The sequence below is a fragment of the Scaptodrosophila lebanonensis genome, unplaced genomic scaffold (genome assembly GCF_003285725.1).
Source record: "Scaptodrosophila lebanonensis strain 11010-0011.00,11010-0021.00 unplaced genomic scaffold, SlebRS2 tig00000001-arrow-pilon, whole genome shotgun sequence".
Taxonomy (NCBI): domain Eukaryota; kingdom Metazoa; phylum Arthropoda; class Insecta; order Diptera; family Drosophilidae; genus Scaptodrosophila; species Scaptodrosophila lebanonensis.
In genome coordinates, this window is record NW_022060529.1 from 386,025 (window position 1) to 413,573 (window position 27,549).

Genomic DNA, 27,549 nt, shown 5'->3' on the forward strand with positions numbered 1-27,549 from the left:
CAGCTTCAGATGGGTGTCCCGGCTACACCTCACGGGCTCCGAGCCCGTCCCGCAACTCCGGAAACGCAGCTCCCTTAGCGTGGCGGCCTCTGAGCGGCAGCTACGGGTGGTAAGCTTGGAGTTTGAGGACGACACGAGCGAGTTGCAGCAAAGTCGAAAGCGGCAGCGCTGGCGCGGAGGACGCGACTCTCAGCAAGGCGAGATTGAGGGCGGCGGCGAGCCACTGGAGGACGGAGTTGAAACTAACGCCGCAGGCGAGGCGTCCACTTCCACAACCATGACCACTTTGCACATCTAACTGAGAGGTTTCGCCTTCTAAATATCTATCGATATAAAACATCAAAAGCTACGAAAATGTTTGCAATATTTGGAATAAACTTTCTGTAAATATGTAAATATTTCTGCAACTACGTGAAAACCAGAGCACTTTGTTAGTGGTATGCTCAGGGCAACGAACTCATATCCATTTGTAAATGCAATTGTAAATCGATAACTACCTGTATACTTATACAAGTATTGTAAATGTATTGTCAAGAAACATCTTTATAATTAGGCACTGAATGACTAAAGTTTCAAAAAGCAACTAACAGGCGCAATTAATAAAATCAATTGTACATATACATACCTATATCTATACCCTATATATAAACAATTTAAATGTACGAGTACTTACATACCTACATACACACGCCGACTGTGATATACGCTGCTCTAGCCAACATAATAAATGAACGACTTTATAAATAAAAGGCGTAATTTAAAGCCAATTACTTACAATTAGAGCAGCCACATTTTTAATAATAATATTAGTAATCTGATTCTTAATGATTTATTTTCATGTTTTTACACCTCGAAGCTCTAGCCGGTTAGTGTTGTAAGTTATAAACCATCGAAACGATTGTACTTACCCAGAACATTCCCTCTCCCCTCCCAGCAAATGAGAACGAGAGTTTTCTTCTGTGCCAGTGCATTGCAGATATTGCAAAATATTATATATAACATATATATAAGTAGTTAGTGCTAGTGTGAAATCAAAGTTAACACCAACTGTAATTCTGATGAATTGTAATCATTAAAATAATGCTCATCATAATGGTACCCATATCAATGAAATGGAAATTCAAATTATGTTAAGCCACGGTCAAATTTGCAAATATTTGCAGACAAACAAGTTTGTTAAAGACTAGAATTTCTTGTTAGTATTCGGAGTTCTGATTAGTCTATGTTGAAACAGCACTATGTTTATTTGTAAGCACATTATTTGGATGTCTGACCACAATGCTCGAAATTCTGGCTGATGAGCTGATTTTGAAAACCCCACACCAAGTTGCTTAGAAGTCCATAAAATGAAATGTTTCCCAAAATAAATATGAATATGCGGAGAATTTAATAAGAAAATTGCATTACCTGTAATTAAGTCGTTAACATAAGAGTACAGCATTATAAATATGTTATTTAAATATTTAAAGTTAATACAATTATCAATCAAAGAAATGAAATAAATTCGTCCACGATTTGTCTTAACGAGTTTGTAATTTTCTACTCTACTATATACACACTGTTCTAAGCTAATCGAAACCAAACTGGCTTTTTATATTGCTGTTATGTATTACTGTCGTGAATCATGAATAAGTGTGTTGTTTTTATACATGTGTATATCCATGTGATTAGATTAGCTAGGTACTAAAATTTGTTTTAAGTAAATTGCTGCTGCAGGCATTTTTAACTCTGAATTAAGAAATATACTTTAATTACATTACTCTACATACTATTAATAATCGTATTGTGTATTAGTTAAGAGAAGCACAAAATATATGTATGTGTGTACATCCTGTTGAATTAAAGCCAGACTGTTTTCAAATACCAACTCACAATAATATTAAAAAAAGGCTTAGGGATCGAAACGTATCAGTTTTCAATACGCACCCACAGCCCACCCACCACCCACCTATATGTGTAATGCAATGCTATGTTGATCGTCTTCACTGTGTTTTGCATGCCACTCTGTTGTCCAACGATCCAAGTGCACCCAAAAAAGGCTCCTCAAGGGCCCTGCTCGCTGCACCGATAACTGAAAGCTGATGCTGATTCAGACACCGATTGTGTTTTTGTCGCAATTAAAGCAAATTATTATTTCAACTACTTATCATCCTAATGATAAGACTGTTTTTATGATTTCAACTAAAACATATAACAATAACAACTACAACCAGAGACATACATACATATGTATGTATGTATGTATGTATGTATGTATTTGTGTTTGAAATATTTGCTAAACTTCAATTCTCGCGTTTATTTATGTGTGTGTGTGCGCGCAGTACGATGTATGCCTTGGGATCGATTATTCGGTGTAAGTAAATCGTCAAGAAAATAGTTAAATAACACACACACTCATACACTTACACACTCACAACTCACTCACTCACTCACTCACTCACACACACACACACACACAAACACACATTACAACATTGCATTCGTGCCGCAAGTAATTGGTTTGAAAAGGTTTCTGCAAATTGCTGGAGCCATGAGCCCATGAGTGCGGTCACTATTTTTCTCCTCTAATCAGTGTCATTGTCAATGGACAATTGTGTTTAATGAAAGGATAATTGCACACTGCACTCATGGTGCTGCTGGTTATCGTTTAACTCATTCACAATTCCTCATCGAGGCGTTTCCATTCAACCTCCTAAGTGACTCAGCTAGAAAGTATTCAAAGATTCCGCCACTCTTCTTCCGTTAGCTCTTCCAGAACACGGCTGAAATAGATAGTTATTAGCTATTATTACTCTAAAAAAATTTAAAAAAATAAAAAAAACTATTTACAATTTAAAAGGTAGTTCAATTGAAATATTTTGAATCCTCAGTTGTGAAATCTAAATTACCTTTTTAGTACACAAAAATGACTCCCAGCAATTATTAAAATCAAATTCCTTATTCGTCTTTGGTATGTACTGGATAAAAACCCTTAAGTAATTAATTGTCAGTCAAGTTTTCGGTTTTATTTTGTACTTAGCGCTCAATCTGAAACTGCATGTTCCCACCAATTTTCTTTATAATTTGCCGACTTTATTAAAGCCAGAGTTTCTTGTAGTCTATACACCTTATGAAAATACACCGCATGAAAAGCCCTAGAATTACAATTATTTGCCCGTGTACACCACTTTTTTTATGACCTTCAATTGGTTTAGTTGCAAAAAGTAAATATGTTTTCGACTCTTTTAGACAAAACCAAAATGCTAACAATTCAAAATTGAAAATTATGTCCTTTTGCGAATGATTTTCCTATAATAAAACGTACGTTGAATTGTAATTCCTGCGTGCTCTCCCCTCAACAAAACAACAAAAATACTTAACTAACTTCACAGATTCACTGAAACTGCGAGATTGCTACGCAATGTTTTTACGCGTCGGGCCAACACGAGGGTCGAAACGGAACTAGAACTATCGCGTGAGTACAACAGCATTTAAGTACCCAGCAGTACCCAGCAATATATATGGGGTATACGTGTATAATAGAGTCTGTCTCGTACTGATGGTCTGCAAATGGTCCCCCAATTAGCTGGCCAATGATTGTGCATTTAATTGGTTGTGGGGGCTCTGACTAGCCAAATACGATATTGATAATGCCGCAGCCATAAATATTTAAACAGCCTATATAGACGTGTGTTCACCATTAGATTGTGATTGCGGCAGATTAGGTTTATTCATTATAGATTTCATGTCTAAGCTTGAAATGCCTTCAACTTGAGTCGGAAAGCAAGACACACAACAGTCATCACAGAAACACGCCAACCAGACATCCACCCGCATCGCAATTAGATGGAATTTCTGATTGAATCTAATTTTGTACCTCCCCATCCCCATTCCCAGATGGATATGCATTTTCACAAGAGGAAGGAGGCGCGGTGCCCCAATCTTTGGTTATACGCGCCTACGACACAAATTTGCCAAAACCGGAGGGCAACTAAGATGTTTGATTACCGGACGGCTCCGTATACCTCGGGGACTTCGCAGCAATCGATTGCCGTGCAGCGTCGATTCAGTTTGGAGCAAAACCAACAACTGATGTAAAAGGGCCAAAGAGAACTATAAAACTAAACAATTACAATTTAGTGAAACTTTCAATTATATAAACGTAAGCGATATTTGCAGTCATTCAGGAAATGAAATGGAATCAAGAATTTTTGCTACTTAGGCCAACACGAAAGTAACATTTAAACGCGTGTATTCATTACTTAAATACATACACGCAATGGTCAAGTCTTATTATTATTATTATTGCAATTATCATTTTTTTATAAAAGCCTACTAAATAAAGCCTTAATATTAAGTATCAGTTTTTATAAAAAAAAAAAATTTAAAAAAACTAAAAAACTACAACCAACCGAACGAGTAAAAGTAGAAATGAATAAAAGTATTGTATTAGGACTAACATATTTTCAATGCAAACGCCTTTCTTTCGTCCAATTACAAAACTCGCATTATTTGAACCAGAAATTCATATCTTGAAATCATAGATCAGAGATTTGTAAGAATTGTGTAATTTGTTAAGTGCCGTTAAGTGTTATTCGGTTTCTAAGTCCACACACATTATTTACATACTATTTTCTATATGTTCTGTTAAATCGGTAGAGGGTAAATCTGTTTCCTTTTAATTCTATAGAAATGGTAAACCATCTCGATCCTATGCAGTTTTATGCTTACTTTGTGATACCAAACAAAATAAGGACACTAACATAGCCCGCAATCCTAAAGTTTTTCACCTTCTCCCAAAAATTGGTGACGTCTAGCTGCAAGCGCTTTTCGTAACTCTCTCTCGAAACTAACAACTTTAAGCTACTAAGAACATTTGTACCTACTAGAACTTCTAACTAGCATTCTACAAACACACACATATGTTATACATACATACATACATACATACTTATATATACGTACGGATATTGATGGACACTTATTAGATTCATTAAGGTTCTCAACTCGACATACAGACAGACATACGAGTATGTGTATGATAGAATACATACATATTATATAAACCACATCCTGTCATACATATTTACATACTATACTATATTTGGTATTAACGTGTCCGCAGAAGTCGTGCATTTTTTTATACTTATCCTGTTTGAAGATAAGCAGAATAACTCGTAACGTATTTCATGAAACGCTTATACATTGTATTTTTAAATGTGAATTTATTAAACCTTACGGAATTACATATTTAACAATTTACTAAATACAAATATATGGATATTTATATAGAAAACAAACATTTGCTTTGTTTCAATTTCATTTGTTCGGAACCCTACAATTTGGATTTAAGCTCCAGATTGGACAACAGCAGCTGCAGGACATCGTCCGCACAGCCCCAGGCCAAGGTGACGCCACTGCCGCCGTGTCCATAGTTGTGTATTAGCAGCTTATTGCCTCTGCGCTCGGCCTCGAGGCGTAGCTGCCTTCGTCCTGGTCGCAGGCCCACCCAGTCGAACAGGTGCTGGGCGTTTGCCAGGCCCGGCACGAGTTGCCGGCAGCCATTGATGATGAATTGCTTATCCTGGGGGCACACCTGCGTGTTGTAGTCTCGCTCCTGATGTGTGCCGCCCAGGACGACGGTGTCGGTGCTGCGGCAGATCATGCAGACTATCAGTAAAGCTATTCGTTTCTATTAAAGGGATAAAGACTCATACTTGGGTATTATGTAGTTGCCCACATCGCTCTCGTCCAGCACCGCCTGATATAGCCAATTGGCCTTGACCCGCGTAACCTGACCGCGCACCGCATACATCTGCCCATCGCCCAGGAGCTCCTCTGAGCCCAGGCCAGTGCAATTGACAATCACATCAAATGTCGAGCTGCGCACAAAGGCCTCCAAATCGGTGACCTTTCGTCGCTCAACACGACCCCCCTCCCGTGCAAAACGCTTCATCAAATAGGGCAGCAGCTTTCTTGGCTCCGATGTATAGGTAATAAAGGACAGGCCAGAACTGGAATATATCACCGAAGCCATGAATTGATAATGGTTTGTATAATCCCACTTACGTATATTTCACTGTCCTCTCTTTATTGTAGACAGCCAATTGGTCGGGTGTCAGATCCACAGCTCCATAGACAATATCCCGCCAGAAATCCTCGACGTGTGTATTCGTAGCAGTTGTCAAGCGCACGCAGGGCAGCAGACATACGCCCGCCTCCCCGGCATCCTCGCTCAACCAAATCTCCTGCAGAAAGCAATGCATTCCCTTCGACCATTGGCTAAAAAGGCAATAGGTAGTCATAAAACACCACTATGCACATTATTTTCTATTTCTATTTTTTTGTTCGAAAATTCCAAATGATTCCCTAAGTTTCTAAAACGTTTTTAGTTTTTGTTTGGAAATGGTTCTCTCTTCATAATATACATACATACATAAGTACTTGATAGTGACTTGGGTACTTACTGAACCTTCGACTGCGGTGTGCCGCCCAGTAAATAAGGCCCCCACAGACCGGCCGAGCCGTCGCCTGTTGTATTGGGCGTGAACTCCTCAGATAGCACAGTCACCTGTACGGGCGTCTTTAGCACATTTTTGAAATGCTCTAAAATTTTTATAGCACTGGCGATGCCGTTCACACCCGCCCCAATAACGCCGATCTGCAGCATGTTGTCGTTGAGACGAGCACACAAAAACTGGGATCGAGCTCCACAGGTCTTATAGCTGGGGGCACTAGTGTTTCCTTATCACTTTGAATTATTCTAGCACTCGTGCTTACTGATAACTAAAACCGAATGGTTTGGAAAATAACACCCGGCGATAATTGATAAAGCAGCTTGTTTTCTCGTCATTAAGAATGCACTGTGCAGAGTATTGATAATTCCTTTCCCCAAATGATCGGTCACGAATATTTTAATTACAATTCCTGGAATAACTCATTGTGTGAGTTGGGTATAAAAACAAGACATTTAAAAGAAATGGTGACTTTATAGCTCGAATTTAGGAAAAACAAGGAAGGAATGCTAAACTCACACTCACACCCCACAAACAAAAAACATTTTTTTTTTTAAATTAATTTAATTATATTAATCAAAAAAAAACACAAACTTGGTAATTCTAGCTCTTATACTTTCGGAGATTTTTGCGTTCATGCAGACGGACATGGCTATATTGACTCGGCTTGTCACCCTGATGTGTTACATACATTCCCACAAAACTAGCATACACTTTTACCCTTTGGGTATAGGGTATAAAAATGATCAGTTGTACTGCTCTTCTGGCCAAGGTCGAACCGGCAAAGCGTCGTAATCGAACCAAATCCGCGCCGCAAAAATGGATGGGGCTACTTCGCTTCGCTCGTATGATGATGCCGTTTTTAAAGTTCGCCGGTTCCACACCAAATACGAGTCTCGCTGGTGTGCAATACCAGGCGATCATAAATCAGCTGTAGGTCGATTAGCAGTAGTAAACAATGACACGTGCGTGACAAAACTGCTGACTTTGCTGTTTGCTTACATATGTTTATTTCCCAATGCATTTATGTGCATTTGTCTCTTTTGCTCTTGCGGCTGAAATCGACACGCCCCATTTGACAGTTGCTTTGTCTTGCGTCGTTTGCTATCTACTTATTTGTGTACATTGACGTTTGCAATGCGTGTATATTTATCTCTTTCGCTCTTTAAGTTAAAATCGACGCGTCTGACTTTACAGCTGCTTATCTTGCGTCGGCTGATTTCTATTTCTTTCGCTCTTGAAGATTTGATCTGCACTGGCAATTTACTTGCTGATGGTATTAATATGCTTCCTTTCATTTATGATTGCCTGTTATTGCACGTAAGTCTGACTTGCATTTTGTATGAATCGGGGACTCGATTCCGATTGCCCCAGCTCCATACAAAATGCGAGTTTGAGTATACTGGGCGACCAGGCAAACATAACAGATAGCAAGGCAGCTGAGATCAGCAGCGAGCTACAAACAGCTGTGAGTCAAGCAGCATGTGTGAAAAAGACGCATCTACTTGCCCAATTTGTATGTATATGCGTCTCTTTCTTATTTCAAATTAATTGTCTTGCTATCATCTCTGTTCGCCTAGTCGCCCATCAAAGTCAAACTCGCATTTTATATGGGAGATTCGGAACCAAAAATCTTGCCAGCTTCATACAAAATGCGAGTCTGGTTTGGGTAAATTACCAGACAATCATAAGTCATCGAAAGCATTCAACAAGTAACTCAGTCCAAACCCCACTCTCTCATTTTATATTGAGCTGACTCACAGCTGGTTGGTTGGTGGCTCGCTGCTGATCTTAGCTGCCTTGCTATCTGTTATGTTTGCCTGGTCGCCCAGTATACTCAAACTCGCATTTTGTATGGAGCTGGGGCAATCGGAATCGAGTCCCCGATTCATACAAAATGCAAGTCAGGCTTACGTGCAATAACAGGCAATCATAAATGAAAGGAAGCATATTAATACCATCAGCAAGTAAATTGCCAGTGCAGATCAAATCTTCAAGAGCGAAAGAAATAGAAATCAGCCGACGCAAGATAAGCAGCTGTAAAGTCAGACGCGTCGATTTTAACTTAAAGAGCGAAAGAGATAAATATACACGCATTGCAAACGTCAATGTAAACAAATAAGTAGATAGCAAACGACGCAAGACAAAGCAACTGTCAAATGGGGCGTGTCGATTTCAGCCGCAAGAGCAAAAGAGACAAATGCACATAAATGCATTGGGAAATAAACATATGTAAGCAAACAGCAAAGTCAGCAGTTTTGTCACGCACGTGTCATTGTTTACTACTGCTAATCGACCTACAGCTGATTTATGATCGCCTGGTATTGCACACCAGCGAGACTCGTATTTGGTGTGGAACCGGCGAACTTTAAAAACGGCATCATCATACGAGCGACATACTTCCCGTTTGCTCCGCGTAGTAAATTTTTGCGGTCGAGACACATATGCTTTCGAGACTTATGCGGTAATTCCACCTTCCATGACGACTTGCACAAATGCTGCCTCACAGGATATTGCAATGTTGTTTCCAAAAGGATATCATCCTTTGCGCAAGCCTTGTGTGCACTTTTCAGCTGCTTATTCTGGGGATGCTTGGGTGTTGTGTTAACGAACGACAGAGAGAATAAATGGGTGTTGAAAGTAAAAGATCTGACAAAAGATGTGTTTACAATATTAATTATTTATTTGCTATCAACTAATTGGTACATTCAATTACATTAAATATAGTAATACATATTTATAAATTGTATTTTTATTTTAGCATTCAACAAATTCTCTTACTTAAAAAAATCCAAAAATGTATATATTTGTAATGTAAAATGTTGGGTATTTTGTGGGTTTGCTTTTGTTTTCAAAACAAAAATAAAAGCTTTGCTCAAAGTGTATTACAGGACTCCTCTAGGTCGGTCCCAAAAGGCTAAGGCTGCGTCTCACCTTCACTGCACAAAGTGGAGAAATTGGCTTTTGATTTTGAGAAAATTATAAAGACCAACACACAAACGCGTGATGCTTTTAAAGGCAATACAATTTTTCTGGTTTTCATTGTTTGTTGGGACAGAATCGACATGCTCCCTATGTGTTTATTTTGTTGCTACCTTTTTTTTCTTTATGGCTCTCGTCTCGTCGCTACATTTAAAAACAAACAAGAGTAACATTTTTACCGCTCTAAACTACATACATCGAGGAAGAGTACGAAGAAGAGGTCCCTACTACTAATCCAAGATATCGGCCAAAGCTCTGAAATTCTGGTCGTGCATCAAATGCATCCTTGCCACTTATTTTAAGGTCTGAGCTACCTCCAAGACCATGTTCTTGGCATCACCAATAATTACTCATCAACTCAATACCATTCGATCTCGCATTAAAATCGTCAGATGGGCTCATTAAATACATATGTATAGTATATAGTACGTTCATTTTTTGGGGCACATTAACATATCAAGTATTGTTCTAATTATGTATAGTATGTGGGTATGTATGTATAAGCGTATATATATATGTATATATATATATATATATAGCCGTTATTTGTTATTTATTTGTGCTAGATCAAAATATTTATTTAGTTATATACGTGTATGGTTTTCCTTTTCTTTTCATATAAGTATATTTGTATATAAATATAATTAGTTGTTAGCGAAAAATATCAACATTTACATCAATAGGTTGCTCCTTTATTTGTATTTGTTTCTGTTGTGAGTTAATCAAATGGAATAGACGCGTATTATATTTCATTATTTAATGGAAAGCTTATTTCAATCCCAATACTATATAATAGACCTTTATGCGTAACACCAAGACCGTGTGCGAGTGTGTGTGCGCGACAGGGTGGGAGAAAGTGTGTGTGGGGGGGCGGGGAAACTACACACACAATATTTATATAAGCAGTAGAAATGCTCTGTCTACACAGTGTTCAACGAGAAATAGAGACGCCACCAATTCAATTGGCCAAAGGCGTGCTTTCATATATGTACTTGTATAGGTTATATATGAGTGTACATACATATATATAAATATTTATAAAAAACAAACAAATACCAAGAAGTCGGCGGTTATATCCCCCGTCAAAAATGCGCGCCCCTTACAAACTTAATGCTCCGACTCGCCGCCAATGGTGGTCGAATTTCCGCTGCTGCCGGCGGGCGTGGTCGGTGGCAAAGGCGTCGGCGTTGGTGTCAGCGATGTATTGGAAACGGCATCGATTTCGTCCTCAAATTCTGCATCAGCCGCCAGCAGTATGGTCCTGATGTCAGTTGGAGTTTCCTATAGCCAATAAAATAAATATACACATATTTAGAAATATTCTTTGGGAATCTCTCTCATACAAATGATAAGGACATATGAACAATTAGTTCCGCTTAATTTCTATATAATTTTCAGATAATAATAATAACAAGGGCAGAAATTAAGCGAAACATATGTCTGAGATGAAATGCAGAATACTAATTTTTGGAAATCGTTATTAAAATAAAAAACAACATTAAATAATTGAGAACGCTACTATAGCAAATAAATACATACAAGTATATAGATTATCCAACTTAAAACAGACCACACGATGACTGATCCCCTTTTGGGAATACACAAACAAATAGTAAAGTTCATCGATCGATATTGCGTGATAGCTGAATATCTGTTCTATAAAATCTGTTATACTTATAGATCTAAATGACTTGGAAGCATATCACTAGTGCCAAAATAGTTTCCGGATAACCTATATTTGTCACTGCATTGAAACCTCGGATTTGTTCTTATCTATCGGATTTGTTCTTTTTTTTAATAACTGACTTTTATAAAATGTCGTATTTTATTTCCTTACTTTAAGAATTAACAAATATATAGTAATGAAATAAAATCTAAGCTAGATAAGGGGTCATCAAAATATTTTATATATAGTACATACTTATTTTTGTAGAAATCACCAATATTTTAAAGATCTCTATAATCTTGATTTGAATAATTCTTTATTTATAAAAGTAGTCATCAGGTTTTCCTGAATTTTTCTTGTTTTTAAAGTTTGCCTAGTTCGCTTCGTCTAAGCTTATGGAGTTACTTACTACTACCATTAAGGGTGTGATAGATTCATTGGAAGTCAATGGAAGAGTTTTAATGAAATTAGTTTTTATCCTTTTAGGATTGTTTATTTGTGGAAAAGGCGTACCTTTGTTGCATCAACTCGATTACGTTCATGCATCGCACTCAGCAGCTCTCGCAAGTGCTGATTCTCTTTGCGCAACCGCTCGCGTTCCATATCCCGTTCGTTGATCTTGGGCTATATGGAGAGAGAAAATATGAATTGCTGAACATATGTTTTTGGTGGATGTGGGTGATTTTTATGTGGCATACCAAGAGCAGCGAAATTTGTTCGTTCAGCACGCTGACAATGTTACTGAGCGCGTGGCATGGCACGCTCGGCTCCAGGGAGCTGGCGTGTAGCAAGCGATTGGGTCCGCAGGTGGTCCCGGTTCCGGTGGATGTTGTGGCACCAGGGGCCTTAGTAGTGGGCGACATGGGCAACAGCAGTGGCTGTGCCGTTTGTGTTGAATTGTCAATCATGGAGAGCGTTACATGCGCCTTGTTCAGTGCGGCCTGCAGGTACAAAATAATAAGTATATTCGAGTATGGATGATATTGGAATTATTGGCACTTACCAAAGTATCATAGACATCATTGAGTTCAATATGCTTGCTGTTGGTACTGTTCGCTGTATTTTCTGCAGTTCCTCCCTCCTCCAAAGCTGCGGTGGTGCTGGTGCTGATCTCCTCACTCTTGAAACTTTGCGGCTCGGCCGTGGATGTTGTTACTGTTGTTGTTGTTGTTGTGGAGAGCGTGACATGCGGCTTGGGTGCGACCTGCAGGTAAACAAATAAATATAAAAATATACGGATGATATTGGAATAATCTACTTTCTGCCATCATTCGTCGCACTTACCAAAGTATCGTAGACATCGTTGACCTCGATATGCTCGCTGCTGGAACTGTTCGCTGCCTCCTCCACATTTGTGGTGCTGGTCTCTAGAATCTTGTGACTTTGCGGCTCGGCTGTCGAAGGTGGTGCTGCGACTGTTGTTATGGTCGTGCTGTCAGCGGTTGACTCCACAGCCTCAACTGTGGCCATGACATCGTGGACACCTGCGGCTGCCTCAACTTCCGCAAGACCCTCCGTTTTTATTGTCTTTACCTTTTCAGCAATAGCCTCGGCAACAGCCTCTGCTCTTTCTGCGTCAACACCAGCATCGGCAGCAGCATCTTCCACAGTTGTGGTTGGCTCCTTCTCCAAGTTGGACGTCTCACCGGTAAGTGCTTTATGCAACTCATCTGCGGATTCTTCGGGAATGCTATCGGCGCTAATGGTGCTTTGGCGTTTGATCAGCTCAGGGCTGTTGCTCTGGCCACTTGCGTTGTTGCTGTTGGATAGAGCTGGTTGTTCTGCGTTGTTGTTGTTGTTGGGGGGCGACTTGAAAGGCGCCAATGGTGTGCTGGGCCCTGACGGCGCCGATGGCGACTTGGCCGGTATGGCCGGCAAGCGCAGCTCATCAATTTCGCAGTAGCCGTCGTCATCTTCATGTATCGCCACCTCATCTACCACCACGGGTGTATGGAGCTTGGGCATGGCCTTTGATTTGGGCGTTTGCTGCTGTGCTGGCTGCTTGTTTGGAGGCGGCAGCGGCGGCGGTGGCGGCGAAGAGGCGGAGGACGAATGCACGGTAGACACGGACGCTGGTGTCGCTGACTTGCGCAGAAGTTTCTCTTTCTCCTTTCCGTGGCACTGATCGCAGATGGCAGTCGAGACTGCCGATATTTGTTGCTCCGGGGTCACATGCATGTACTCGTTGAGGACCTTAGTCAACGATTGGACCTGATCGTATGCGGCCAGCGCAATGTCTGCACTGTCTTTGGGAGCTTCGGGCATCATAGCAATGTCGACAATCTCGTTAAAGTGCTCCACGGGCAAGCGGAAGATATCACAAATAATCTTTTGCTTCTCCAGAAGACCATCGCGTATGGCGGCGTCTAGGCGGCGCAATTTCTCGCCCGGCGTCAACACCGGTTCGGCGGTGTGGGCTGGACTAATGCTGATCTGTATGGCCGTGGGGTCTACCAAGGGCGATTGCATGAGCAGCGTCCGCGTGTCGTTGGAGTTATTCGAGCAGACTATGCTCGCGCTGTCCCGTTTCGAGGGCCCACCCACCAGACCGTAAGTGGAGGAGCGCTCTTCATTCGACTCGCCGCTGCCATTGCCATTGGCATGACGTGCAGATTGCGTGTGACGCAAAGCCACGCCATTCAGATCCAAACCAGCTCCACCAGCTCCATAATGGTTGTTGTTGCTATTGTTGATGGCCTCACCACAACTGCGCGTGGACATGGTGCGATTAATCGCGCCCGTCTCATTGTGACTGAGTCTCTGCTTGGCCGCTGCGCTTGTCAAATTGAAGTAACTGCCGTGGTCACCTAGGGAGCTGGGCGTGCTCTCCCGTCGTCCATTTCGTAGCTGTACGCCACCATCGTAGCTGCTATTGGCCAGGGGTGCTGCGGTTGCGGTTGCCACCGGCAACAGCGGCGCCAGTGGTGTTGTTGTGACGGTGGCTGTCGCTGGTTGTGGCATGCGCTCGGGCGTCAGCTCCAGCGACTCCTTGGTATTGGAATGCGGTATGGTGGCAATGGCGGGATCATCAACAGTTGTGTCATGGTTGTTGGCGTTCTTGGAGCGCGGCTTGTACTGTTGGGCGGCTGCATCCGATATATGCTTGAACCATCTGCAAAATAAAAGATCAACGAAATATTGAAACAATCGCCAATTTGTTGTTGAGGAGTGTGCGCGAGTAAGTGTTCGGTCGAATCATATTTGCAGTATCACCTGGACACCAAGGACGCGCGTCGACCGCTGTGGCTGGGCGTGGCATTGCCCGCATTATGCCCATTGCTGGAGATCTCATTGAAGCTGCCACGACGACGGTCCTTTTTGCTTTTGCTGGGCGTGGAGGCGGCGCTCTCACTCTGCTTTCCGTTTAGGGTCAGCAGGGCACCATTGCACAGACTTTTCCTCCGCACACCACTAAAGATGTCGTCCGGAGACAAAAAATTCATGGTGTGGTGGTGTGCAACAATTATTGCTCGGAGGTTTTGGATTTTGATTTATTGATCAGTTTGATGCATTATGTTTTTTTTTAATATTTTAATAATCAATGGAATTTTCTGGAGATACATAAAACCGACTTAGTATACTTTTTGCAAAGCCATAATGGGGATGATTATATTGGCAGCCTACTAGCCCGCATTATTATTCGAACAGACTTGTGCAGCGTCCTTCTTAAAATTCTTTGAATTTCTTATATCGGATTCAAATATATAGTAGATTCAAGTAAATTGCATAATTTTCCCCACACAGTTTTTTCTGTGCATCTTGAACTTGTCAAGTCGGCAGTTGTTTGGCAATTTCCACATGGCCATAAAAAGGAAACAGAGACAGAAGCAATGCTGACTAATATATCCTGCTGTGCGAACTGCCGAGAAAACTCTAAAAATAACTAACAGAAAAAGCAACAATAATAACACGGAATAAGAACAGGATTGCTTGAAAGCAAGGCATATAGTAGATAGGCTGTTGCGATAGGAAATAAAATACAACAAGCGTCGCAATCAAAGTTATCCCCCCCTTTTTTTGGGCCGCAGACGATGCCCATAAAGTCAGCTTTATGGAGTAGAAACAAGCGTCGAGCAGTATTGTATTCATAAAAATGGCACGCAAAAATTGGGGATTGGGATTGGGCGACGAGATGGCTCTATGGCTGGGAAAAACTCATTAGTGGAAATTGGCAGTGAATTATTTAGGCGGATTACGCGAAAAACTTTGTAGGCAATTAAAATTAGTGCACCCGATATACAATACTCTGGAAAATACAAACGGAATGCGGCTCCAAAGTAGCTCGAGCGTGTGAGTAACATAAGCTGAGCGGAGCATCCGAGCAACAAGGTCAAAATATATAAGAATATACATATACATATATGCATAAATATTCTCAAACATATGAACAAGTAGTGCGCGTGTTGAGGAACGCGCAGTTGGAAACAAACAGTTGATGATGAAAGGGCTGGCGAATGCCGCCCTAGGTGGTGGAACTTAGGGTATGTCGGAGTTATGGAAGCTGCTCATCATCAATAAATTAAATTATTCACTCAAATTCTTATACAGATAAAATATTCCTTTCTCGCTATCTTAGAATTATGAGATCTTCAACATTAGTTTTTGAAGAAACCTCTGTCAGGCAAAGTAAAACATGCTACATGATTTCAATTGTATCCAAACTATGGAACGGAAACGGGAAAAGATCCGGAAATTTATAAGCAATTTATTTTGTATGCTGGTATCACGAAACAATTTAATTGACGGTTCTTTTATTTACATTGAACTCTTTTTTTTTACTTCCACATTTTCATTATGGGGACACAAATATTTTTGTCTTTCTATTGGCACCTACTAAATCAAAAAGTAATATCTTAATGCGTAATGACAAACCATTCATAGACTTGATTGGCTCATACAATTATTTCATATATAATACTATATTTTCAAAATAAGGAAAACGAGACCCATAAATCATGAATGAACAAGGAGACCATAAATTTCTGATGACAGAAAAAAAACCACGGGAAATTCAAAGAACGCGGTCAAATTTATGAACATTTCCACCTTTATTTTCCATATTGAGCGTGAGAATTCTCTAGACTTAGACGCCGAAAAAAGAACAAATTTTCAGCTTGCTTCGAAATTCGTCAATCGATTTCTGTTTATACTATTGTGCAATATATGTACTATAGGTATGTACATTTTTAACCAAATAAGATGGAAAATTCTGGGGAAAAAATAGTGAAGAAGTTTACTAAAAAGGCAGAGGAATGCGTGGGCGACAAATGGCCCGATGAGAAGTACAACAAAAACATTGCTAATACATTATTCAATTGGATTATTTATCCAAATGCCTTAAATTCAATTGGAAAAATACTAAGTATATACAACTTTGTGTGGAAATCATGAATCAGACGGTTTTTCATGGCATAGCGTTTTCCTGTTTTATTTTATTTTTTGATACCAGAATGTTGTGGGGAACTCAGGACAGGTCAATTAAGATATTGCATTTCCCTTCTGGATCGTACATTTGATTTCCGACATTTCTGAACGGGCACACACTAAGTATATTTAAAAGAAGATTAATTTATGTAGAAGTGAATTTTGAAGTCTGAGTCTGACTTGTGTGTGTCTAAACCTATGATATGGTTTATTAAAACGACACTTAAATACTTTCTTGATGCTGGCATGTGCTTGTTTAATTTACGCACACATACTACAAGTACATGTACATATGCACCAGTATTTACCCGAGCAACGTACATGTTACGGTTTTCAAATACTTTCAAATAAAATGCTGCCGTGCTCCACGAAAGAGCGTATCGAATTCATTCAAAAATGTTTTGGTGTTTACATCCAGACACTTGGTAAAATTTTGAATATAATGCCATTAAATATTTTTCATGTCAAGGCAATTAAAAATGCGCCTTGCACTAAAAAGTTTTGCCACTGTTCGCATTTTTCTCCCACCACTCTTTTGCGTTCTCTCTCCCGCTCCGACCGCCCTCTTCTATTTCTTTTCTAGAGCTTTGTTTTTATATTCTAAAATAGTTTCAGAATCTTGTGCGCGTGTGGGTGGATGTGCCTGTTTGTGTTTTGTTTTGGTACGTATTTTAGTTCTCGATATTTTCGCAACACTCGATGGCAGTAAAATGTTTTTCTCTTTCTATTTGTTGTTATGGGGTTGGCGCCAGCTTTAATTTTAAATTTTGAAGATAAGTGAGTATACTTTTAAGATATATATATTTATTATATATATTTATATATGCATATACACGTACATATATACAAAGTCAACCGCCCGCCCGTGGACAGTCCCGCAGCCATTGACCGCATTTATTATAGCCGCGTGGCCCGGCGTTCGTTTTCCGCCTCCCATTAACCGACCTCCATTCCCCGCTTACTGCCACCATTCTATCGTTAGCTCTTCCTCTTCCTTTCAACAGCTTCATCTTCGTCACCCGGTGGCGAAATATAAATAAATACCAATTTTATTCGCCTGCTGACAATATGGGCAGGCGCGAAGGGTGCGGGGAGCATAAGGAAAGCATAAATCAAGTCTTCCGCTGTACGCGCGCCTTTCGCATTATACACTTTTCAATGCAGTCTATTAGACTAATAATAATATTGTATTGATCGGTTGTAAAAGTCTTTAACTGAAACATTAAAAAGTATGACGATAGCGCTGATCTGCGTACAAAGGAGTCTAACTAAAGAAGACTAAAGAATAATACAAAACCAAGCATGCGATTTGCAGCCTGCTGGCCTGCAGATATTTGAACAATTCTATAGAAATCACTGACTGGGGAGTTTTTTAACAATACAAATAAAATATGTATACCCTTTACCCAAATGATTAAACCCTTTGTCTAACCGAAAAAAAAGAAAATTGCCGCTTTGAGCTTAGAGATAATATTGTATTAAATATTGATATGATTTACTGATCGTTTTGCCAAAGCAATATAATCTTACTGTAGTAAAAAAAACCACATAAATATCTTCTAATTTACAGAAAAAACTCAAATTGAACTAGTAACGAAAATTTTAGAAATTTTAGAATAGACTATGTTGTCTATTCTGCGTCCGCTTGATCTTGCGATTGATCGTGTTTTACCGAAAAATCTGTTCAAATAATATATGTTGATTACAGCTTTTTGTCTTTAGCTCAATCGATTGCTGTCTCTTCGTCTGTGTCTTCACCCATAAGCGTCTCCGTGCTGCCGTTCTTCTCTGATGCGACCGAGTGCATGGTTGACTCTTCACCAGGTTCAGCATTGAGAGCCCTTTGCGCGGCACGTTCTCTGCGCAATTCACGCCTCCTGTTTTGTGCTCTTTGCCTCTCCTCTGCCTGTTGCACTTCTTTCTTCTTTATTAATTCATTATTGGCTTACCAAAAACAAAGGCACTTGGGCAAGTTGATAGAAGAGTTATCAGACTCATCCCCACCTAGATGGGCCTTATCGACAATTGCCTTCAGTGTGCCAGTGGCTTCGAGCTTATCCAGGCGAACGTTTACGGTTTTATTATCATATGTGGTAAAACAAATCTTCCTCGATTTAGGCTTCTTAACTTCCGACATTGCAGTTGTGTTCAAGTGTGAGAAATCAAAACTTGTGCTTATGTTTATATTATATCGTAATAAATCTAAATTGTTATATTTTAGATAGTGCTTTTGTAAGCACTATTAGAGGTCGAATGAGAAATTATATCCTGCTCTCTCTCACTGACAACTTAATTGAATGCTAACTAATAGACATGAAGATTCAGAAAATAAAGCAATTTTGGGATGTGTGTCACCCTCCTGCTCAATTGTAGTGCCCTTTATTTTATTAGGCAGATAAATTTGGCGATATTGAGTCTTGCTTTAACAATAATAGTATTTTATCGTTATAATGAAATAACGCTCCCAAGAATCAAATTCGAGTCTATATCTTCCGAGACAAGACAGTGTAGGACTTTGAAAAGGACTTTCGTCTTACAATTTGTACATAAACCTAAAAGCATTGGAGCGACCTTCAAGTGCCTACTAGAGCTTCGTAAGCTGCCTTTGATTGTACATGCAGACAAATGCTGCTTATAGCAATGTCATGTGCCAAGAAGAACCTTCATCAAGGTTAAGTCAGGCAGCCAGTCAATTAGGGTTTAAGTGCAACAGAAAAGTATATATTTCTTTTATGTTTCGCCCCAAGCCAATAAGACGACGGTGTGGGGGCGTAGGTCGGGGATTAAAATGGAGTGGAGAGGAATGAAAGGCAGACAAGTGACCCATTTTGCATGTGCACAAAACTCACTTTTCAAGTCAAGAGCATCTAACAATGAGCTTCGTGTGTTGGTGTTGCTGTGTGGTAAAATAAATGATTTAGCTTGTATTCTATTGTGTGTACTCTCTGTATGATATACGAGCATTTGTATTCGTAACCTCCTCACATTATTCGAGCATATTGCCCTTCTTCATTGTGCCAAGCCACCAGATGAGTTCAATGGTGCAAGCAAGCTGCTGACAAGCAAATAGTTAAGGACTACAACAAAGCCTCGATTGTGTTTCTGTTTTCAATTTGTTCGATTCAATTGGCCATTGTTGTCATCAGTACTCATATGAACATACATGAGACGAATGTGGTGGGAGCCGACGGCTTCAAATTTGCCAATATTGCACTATCTACGTTTCCAAATATGAAAGGTTTAGTGAAATCAATGGATTTACCTTTAATATGAAAATATTTTGTATGTAAATATCGACAACTATTATTTGGTCCTAGAAACCCAAAATCTGCTGATAATCAGTTCACTTAATTTCAGCAAGTAGGTAAGGAATGTATATCACTAAATTCTGATTAATAGCAAGAATAGAAGAACTCAATTAATTTCTGTTATATCTGTACATTTTGCTGAAAGTCCTGTATTTATTGCAACACTAGAGGATGAGTTTCTAATCACCTGTCGCAGTAAACAGAGAAGGACCCTTCGCATACATACAAGTATTCGTACATAAATATATGTGTGTATTACATATTATTGTGTTTGGGGACAGGGGTGGCTATAGTTGAATGTCCAACGAAGCGGCAGCACTGAACGAAGGAGCAGCAACAAAAACTTTTGCATAGCTTCAGGCTATAAACAGTGTGTGAGAGGAGCATTGAAAAAGGCTACAATAAACAAACAAGCAAACAGCTCCAGGACAGAGTTCATAATTGCCAGCACACGGACAAGATGGCGATGATTATGATTATGGAGAGTAGGAAACATTCCCCCTCTCATAACCCCCCCTCCACCCACATATACACTATTTGATGGAGCTGTGTAGAACAGTTCAGTGAATTCATGCTTCCAAAAAGAGTGTTGTTTCAGTCTCCGCCTTGTTGCTTTCTGCTTTTGTAGCTATTTATATATGCACGAGTCCTGAGGTCCAGCGATGCATTGAAGCAATAGCAGCAGGAGGAGCGCGTGCTCTGATGAACCAAATGAGTCTTATGAGAATGAGGTCTGTACGCGAAACGTTAAAAGAGAATGAAACAAAATCAAAACTCTGTTGAACGAGAACGACCCTGTTTATGCGATTTATTTGCTTCCCATAAATGTGCTGTATTACTTAAGCCTTTCACATTCAATTTGTACATAAATTTTCACAAATCAAATCCAAAGAAACACAACCCAACCTCCCCCCTTCGGGCACCCACAGTCAATGTCGTACAAAATTAAAAGCAGTGCCAAAAAGCAGGCTATGAAATATGAAACTCATGCGGACAACCTCAACCTTTCAAATTGTTTTTTGTCTGTGATTCTTTTGCCTGAGGACGAGGGTTGAGCTTTATGTAGAAATTTTAATAAGGTAATGGACATTAAATGGCATACAAGATATATGTATGTACATATATATTATGTGTATTTTTTATTATTATATAAATTAGATATTCGTAGTAGTTTTCAAAGCCAATTTCAATTAGGCTAAATGTTATTTTGTGTACAGCAACTAAATCCATTCACTTGTCACTAATTCACTGAACAATTAATGAAATTAAAGTAGTTGGGAGCTGACAACGGTGCAGAGAGTGTGGGCAGATACTTTATGTTAGGATGAGAATTGAGGATAGGGCCAACGCACTTGGTTTGTAGTTGACTGGAAGGCAGGGGTAGATAGGAGGATTGGCAAAGATGTTTTAAACACGACTTAAGTAAAGTAAAAGTGCATTTCCCCATCGCTGTTGATGTTGGTGTTGCTTGCTTGTTTGTTAATCGATGCCATCGTTGCTGTTGGCGACATCGTCGTTGTCACTGTCGGTGCTGTTTTCGTCATCATGAACATTATTGTTGCTGATGCTGTTTATTTGTTAATGTAATCTGAGCCACGTACATACGACGTCGTGTTAGAGAAATGGAAAAACCAACTTTGATGTTAAGCCTCAGAGACAACGCTAGCTACACATAGATATGTGTATATAAATACATTTTCTATAGTTGTGCACTCTAATATCAGTTGACAATTGTTATATAAAAACAATGCATAGACAGGCCACTAACTGCCTGACATGACATGACGTCCAGCAACAACAGTAATAATAATAACATTTTCCATTTCAAATACCACAAATACGCAGCAGGTCTAATAAATATTGTAAAAGCTTTTACAAATTCAAGTTGAGCAGCAGCAGGCTATAACAAAGGAATAAAGCGGCTATATGAAGGTGGTGTGTATAAAAATAGCCACAAAGCAAGTGAAGTAGACTAATTTACAAATTTTCATTTACATTTGGCGCCAAGTTAAGCGAACAAAATATACAAAAGACAGGCAACAAAAGCAACACCATGCGGTTGAAGTGTACAAAAAAAAAAGAACATGAGATTTTCTTATTTTTTGTGCGCCTACACAAAAAATAACAACAATTTGTGCACATATATTAGATACATGTGCATATATATATATATATATATATATATATATATATATATATATATATATATATATATATATATATATATATATATATATATATATAAAATAAAAGAATCCCCCGACAATGACGCAGCTTCCGTCTACACCGATTTTTATGATAAATATATACATACATATATTATATGTAAATGTAGATAAAGCAAACAATCCTATTGATATGCAAAAATTAAGGGCCTAAACATCTGTTTATATCAAAAACTTAATCAATTATGCGCCAAGTTGTTGTCACATTACAATAATCACACAAAAATACGAGTATACTCGTACTATATAGTATATACATCTATCTATGAGAATGTACATGAATTAACGACACATGTGGCTTTTACATAAAGTTTTAATAGCGCCGTGTTTGCCAAATGTTGGTAACTTTTTATTATATTTTGCATTTCAACAAATACACGTATGGCATGTTATGGCAACACGCCTGATTTAGTTGCTTTAAGTCAGAATTCAAGATTTGAAAATGTTCATCGCTTGTTATATACGATCCAAATCAAAGTATCAAACAATTAGTCCAAATTAGGCCGCCGGTTCTTTTTGCGTTTGAATATTTGAACTTTAACGGAAAACACGTAGACGTTTGAATCAATTTTTTCTCTTCTCGCTATCAAATTAAGTGCAGAGAAACGCGCGCTGCGACAAGTCCGAGCCGAACGAAAACGCCAACTGAAAAGCGCAAATGGGGCAATGAAAGTTTATAGCGACGCGCCCGAACCTAGCGCTTGGGAAGCACACACACACCAACGCGATACAATACACCAACCGATGGCCGATGGCGGCCGAATGCGCGTCACATACGAATGCACGAAGTCTGCTGTTCGGGCAGCCGACAGGCAGTCTGTGATAAGCAATTCAGCGTTGAGTGCGCATTGTTCTTGTTGCTCTGGCGATGCTACTGCTGCCAAATATAACACACACACACAATTGGGACTGTGTTTTCTTTTGTTATGACATACAAACTGAAGATATTAGCAAAAATATATATATATAAAATATATATAAATAAAATATACTTTGAGCATATTTTTGTCTATAAAATGCACATAATATTCATTTTTCTTAACAAGTTATAAAATTCAATGCCTTCCAAAAAGGAGCTAATAAGTTAAGAATAGAATACAATTAAGGTATGCCTAAAATTCGTAGAGAGGATAATTGCTACTACTACGATGAACCACTTCCGATAAAGTCTTTTCAATAATGCTCCAAAAATCGTATCCTATGCAGACATACTATTTGTATTGCGACTCATTAGTCAAGAAATGGTAAGTAAAAGCGCGAGACTTTTGAAAGAGTTGCTCTTGAAAGATATTAGAATGCGAGTGAAACTTTCCTAAAAGAGTAATTATTTCTATAAGTAGGAGCCACTTGCTATAGTGAATATTTAGGGATTCTCTAAAGATATTTCCACTGGTGAGTCGGAAATTCAGTAACTCTCAAAAATCTTATCCTATGGAGACGTTGTACTGTCTATTTGTATTGCGACTGATAAGTCAAGTTAACTCAGGAAAAACCAGATAAAGTCTCACTCATTAAAATGATTTTTATGCCTTATACCTATACTTATGTGTTTATCATATTTGGTCAGAGAAGTAGATTTATGCCTTCGCTTTGAATTCATTTCTTTCACACATATATTTACAGCATCAATATTATCGAACGCAACAATCACAATAAATAATTCAGCCATCGATGTGCAATAATAATCATTGTTGACGCATTTTGGCGTATAACCTTCGAGCGTATGAAAACTGCAATTGCCATATTACGTATACGCAATGTCGCGACGTTTGGATTTGGCAATGAAGTTGGAATTATGCGCGTTCGCACACACAGATTCGTATGTACACATATATGTATGTATAAGAATGCATGCATATGTTTTGTATATGCAAGTAAGTATGTGTCCATCTTGTGAAGCTTGAGCTTGAACTTGGTACTTAAGTATTGTTGAATTGTGGCTGCTGTTGGCAGTAAGTTTGCGGTAAAAAGAAAATTGTTCCAACCTTCGGAGAATCAACTTGGTTCTTGCATAAGGAGGACATTGGGTCTGTGATTAAAAACAAAAGAAAATCCCTTCGTAAATTGTATGGATTAGTGTGAAAGAAAGTAATTAAAAACTGATTGATATGAAATTTGTGAGAATTATTATTCGTTTAATACCACGGTAGCTTTGACAAAGAAAGCAAACGAAAATGAAAACGGGAATTGAAATTAAATTAAATTGCAAATTGAAATAAAAAATGAAAAAGCTATAAAAGGAGCCGCAAGCACAAAACGTTCTCAAGTGTTTTGCCTTAAATAAGAGAGAGAGAGAGAGAAACAATCTATGCCTACAGGAGGATGCGAAAAGCGGCAGCACTTCAAACGATTTCATCTACATCTGAAAATGCTTGCGGGTTTCTCTGTTTGTTTTTTTTTTCTTCACCCCCAAAAAGGCCAAATAGGAAGCCTACAGCATGGCTTTTAAAGTGGCATCATTAATTGCTTGCCAAATGAATTTCAAGAATTTCGAGTTTAATGTGCTGCCCACTTATTTTAAGCGCCGCAATTGTTTTGCACGTACACTTTGGCACATTTCACTTTATTTATGAGACTGCATTTATTTGCTTAACATATTCACTGCGCTTGATTTTGAACAGTCTTCGATGCACACTGGGTTTAAGTATTGTACCTAACATGCATAGAAACAAGTTAACAAGTAGCTGTACTATTTGTGTTTCCTCATGAACTGATTGTACATCAATTTTAAATGAGAAGAATTTATTTAAAAACATAAGGCATATCAATTCGAATATGAATCATATTTAATTTAATCTATTTTATATGGCCAAAGACCTTACATTTTTGAAAAACTTTTTAATATTTAAAAACAAGCTGATTCTTATTTTACTGGACTATATATTGGATGTTTTTGGCAGATACAACAGATGCAACATTTGGTAAATCGAAGGCATATCAATTCAAATATGTATCATATTTCATTTAATATATTTTAAATGGCCAAAAAAAAACTTGTTAATATTTAAAAACAAGCTGATCCTTTTTTTCTGGACTATATATTGGATGTTTTTGGCAGATACAAGGCAGTATAAACAGATGCAATATTGGGTAAATCGAAGGAATTAATTGTAGCGCAGATGCGATAACATATTTGCTCACCATATGCGCACGTTATGAGAGATTATTGGTAATGGTTATGGCATATTACGTATACGCAGCATTGCGTTGTATTATTACCGAATTGGAAGTATACAAAACCTTGACACTTTGCATTTGCAATTGAGTTTTCTCAGCACAATGCTTTGAACTCAACCTTGCGCCTTCTTCTACTTAACACATCAAAAGAATTCCTGGGCCATTCACAATTTGTAAACACCAACAGCCACAAATGCACTAATTATGCACAATAAATACTCGTACTCTTACATACTTGTATATGCATGTAAATGAACGCTTTGTGTTTTTATATTTTTGTTAAAAATTTTGGAGAGGGCGCCAAGCGCTGTCAAAAACATCAATCAGAAAGCCTTTGTGCGCCTGTGAGTGTCATAATCCGTAAATTAATATGCAGCTGCATGTAAATACTTTTGACCTTTCAGTGGCTTTCGTTCGACAGGACAGTCTGCTCTGTCTGCGAGCGTGGCAGATTTCGTCTGTCAGTTGACAAGTGGCAAATGCAATGCAACCGCTTCCACATCGAATTAACTGTCAACTGCATGTGCAGCGCACTGGTTAAATCATTTGGCAATTTTCATTGGCATTGTCAATCAGATGTGATGCAAAATTTTATCATTATATGATTTGTAATTTGTTTATTTCGTTGGACACGCATTTAAAATTGTTCAACAACCACCGCATCGCTGCTGTAGTTGTTCTTCCCATTTTTGGTGAATAATGCCAAAATGAAATGAATCTTTAATCAGGTTTTTGCCTAAAGCGTCGCAAATAAAGTTGTAAGCTGTGGCGACAAACAAAGCAAATACAAATTGTTGTACTTGTATACTATAAAATGACAAATACCAAATATGTACAGCACATTATATACGACTTATGTTACCCATACGCAGCCTGTACTATAAGACAGAACAATATAATTGTTATACTCTACAAGTAGACGTAAATAAAAATGACTGGCTGTGAAAAAAACTGCGAAAAGCGTATTTCAATTAGAGATTGACATTTAATTATAAGTTTAATATGAAACAAATGAAATTATAACAAGAAAGCAATGCTAAAGTCGAGCAGGATCAACTCTTAAATACCTCACACAAAAAAAAATTAATTACATGTACACTCGCACAAAACTAATATACTCTTTTACCCTTTGGGTACAGGGTATAAAAACGGAAAATTCTTTATCGCCAAGTACTATTAAGTAATTCAAATAATCTCTAAATTTAAATAGCTATTAAGCAAATAAATTGATTTGTCTTCGAAGATCTTGCATACCAAGAGTTCTTTATTAAATATTTACAAATGAATTAAATTTAAAATTATATCCATTTGAATTCATTGTTAATAAGAGGGTTTTGGATGTGTGTTTAAACTTTCTTCAGTACCTGATATGAGTTATAGTTAGATTTCAATTAGATTTTGGGCTTAGGGCAACGACGAACATGGGTTGTAGAGGAATTAGGGGATGAAAATGATTTTTGGCACTTTGGAGTGTATTTATAGAAATGATTTCGTGGTGGAGCTAGAAAGCGTGTTTCGCAGCACACCTGGATATATACGTTTATTAGCAATAACAGTAACATTTGTTGAAAGGATGGGCTGAAATGATATTCTTCCTGATAATTTTGATGGAAATAATGATTAATTTTTACCTAAGTAAAGAAACATTTGCTCAATACAACTAACATTGCTGTAGTAATCGACACTTATATACACTTATATATAAATTGCAAGTGCTTTTACAATTTTGTTTAAAATATGTACGGAAGTGGACGCTCCTTCAGTGGCGTAGGGTGCGTAGATAGCGAAAGTGGATTTCAGCTATTAAAGAAATTTCTATATACCTTTTAAGCTGTCATTCTGTATGACACGCCAACATATCAAATATGGAGCCTGTTGAATGGGCACTAAGCTAAGAGCTGCTTTCTCGTGCTATGTGGCTATGTGCCAGGCATCACATTTATTATACATTGGAGAATCAATCAAATCTGCCAAAGCAACTAATTACATATGTACACAAAGCCCTGTATTAGAAAGCACATAATGAAAAAACGTATGCTAGCCTACACAAAGTTATAGCCAATGTAATACCCAAAGATACACACCTACACATATGTATACCAGACATGCATGTGAGTGTGTGTGTGTGTGTGTATTATTTTCGTGAGGAAGTTATGAAGGTTGTGGCTAGAAATGTTTGGCAAGTCGAGTAAGTTCACTGACCCGCAATCTAATGAGTTTGCAATTGCGCAGTGCCTTAAAGTATACAGCAGAAAAACACAAATAGCCAGAGA

The 27,549-nt window shown here is 38.6% G+C and overlaps 3 protein-coding genes across 13 annotated transcripts in view; 1 reads left to right on the top strand and 2 right to left on the bottom strand.

The window, feature by feature from the left end:
* Positions 1-4,225, top strand: part of LOC115633100 (phospholipid-transporting ATPase IA) — a 34,795-nt gene extending 30,570 nt beyond the window's left edge. For 2 of the 5 annotated variants that reach the window (XM_030530528.1, XM_030530493.1), the window contains exons 11-12: positions 3,372-3,454; positions 3,877-4,225. In XM_030530528.1, the coding sequence (XP_030386388.1) occupies positions 3,372-3,454; positions 3,877-3,974 (181 nt within the window). In that variant the 3' untranslated portion in view covers positions 3,975-4,225. Of the gene's footprint in view, positions 1-856; positions 1,728-2,321; positions 2,354-3,371; positions 3,455-3,876 lie in introns of those variants that run through there. The other 3 variants (XM_030530500.1, XM_030530485.1, XM_030530509.1) reach the window with 3 other exon arrangements.
* Positions 4,226-5,184: 959 nt separating this feature from the next.
* LOC115633133 (D-aspartate oxidase) lies at positions 5,185-6,665 on the bottom strand. Its single transcript, XM_030530540.1, has 4 exons — positions 6,447-6,665; positions 6,049-6,261; positions 5,697-5,993; positions 5,185-5,630 (listed from the first exon to the last, which is right to left on the bottom strand). Exons 1-4 carry the CDS (start codon positions 6,647-6,649, stop codon positions 5,315-5,317), a joined length of 1,029 nt encoding a protein of 342 aa, XP_030386400.1. The 5' UTR covers positions 6,650-6,665; the 3' UTR covers positions 5,185-5,314.
* Positions 6,666-9,154: 2,489 nt separating this feature from the next.
* Positions 9,155-27,549, bottom strand: part of LOC115633450 — a 90,644-nt gene continuing 72,249 nt past the window's right edge. For all 7 annotated transcript variants that reach the window (XM_030530906.1, XM_030530913.1, XM_030530921.1 and 4 more), the window contains 5 exons: positions 12,427-14,254; positions 12,146-12,346; positions 11,841-12,083; positions 11,656-11,766; positions 9,155-10,757 (listed from right to left, as the gene is read on the bottom strand). In XM_030530906.1, coding sequence (XP_030386766.1) covers positions 10,584-10,757; positions 11,656-11,766; positions 11,841-12,083; positions 12,146-12,346; positions 12,427-14,254 — 2,557 coding nt within the window. In that variant the 3' untranslated portion in view covers positions 9,155-10,583. The remainder of the gene's footprint in view (positions 10,758-11,655; positions 11,767-11,840; positions 12,084-12,145; positions 12,347-12,426; positions 14,255-27,549) is intronic.

Bases quoted from the DNA above. Each gene is read 5' to 3' on its own strand.
- LOC115633133 (XM_030530540.1), bottom strand. From the start codon at position 6,649: ATGCTGCAGATCGGCGTTATTGGGGCGGGTGTGAACGGCATCGCCAGT. The intron at 5,994-6,048 runs GTAAGTGGGATT...GATATATTCCAG, and splicing joins GAGAGGACAGTGAAATATAC to TTCTGGCCTGTCCTTTATTA. The intron at 5,631-5,696 runs GTATGAGTCTTT...GATCTGCCGCAG, and splicing joins GGCAACTACATAATACCCAA to CACCGACACCGTCGTCCTGG.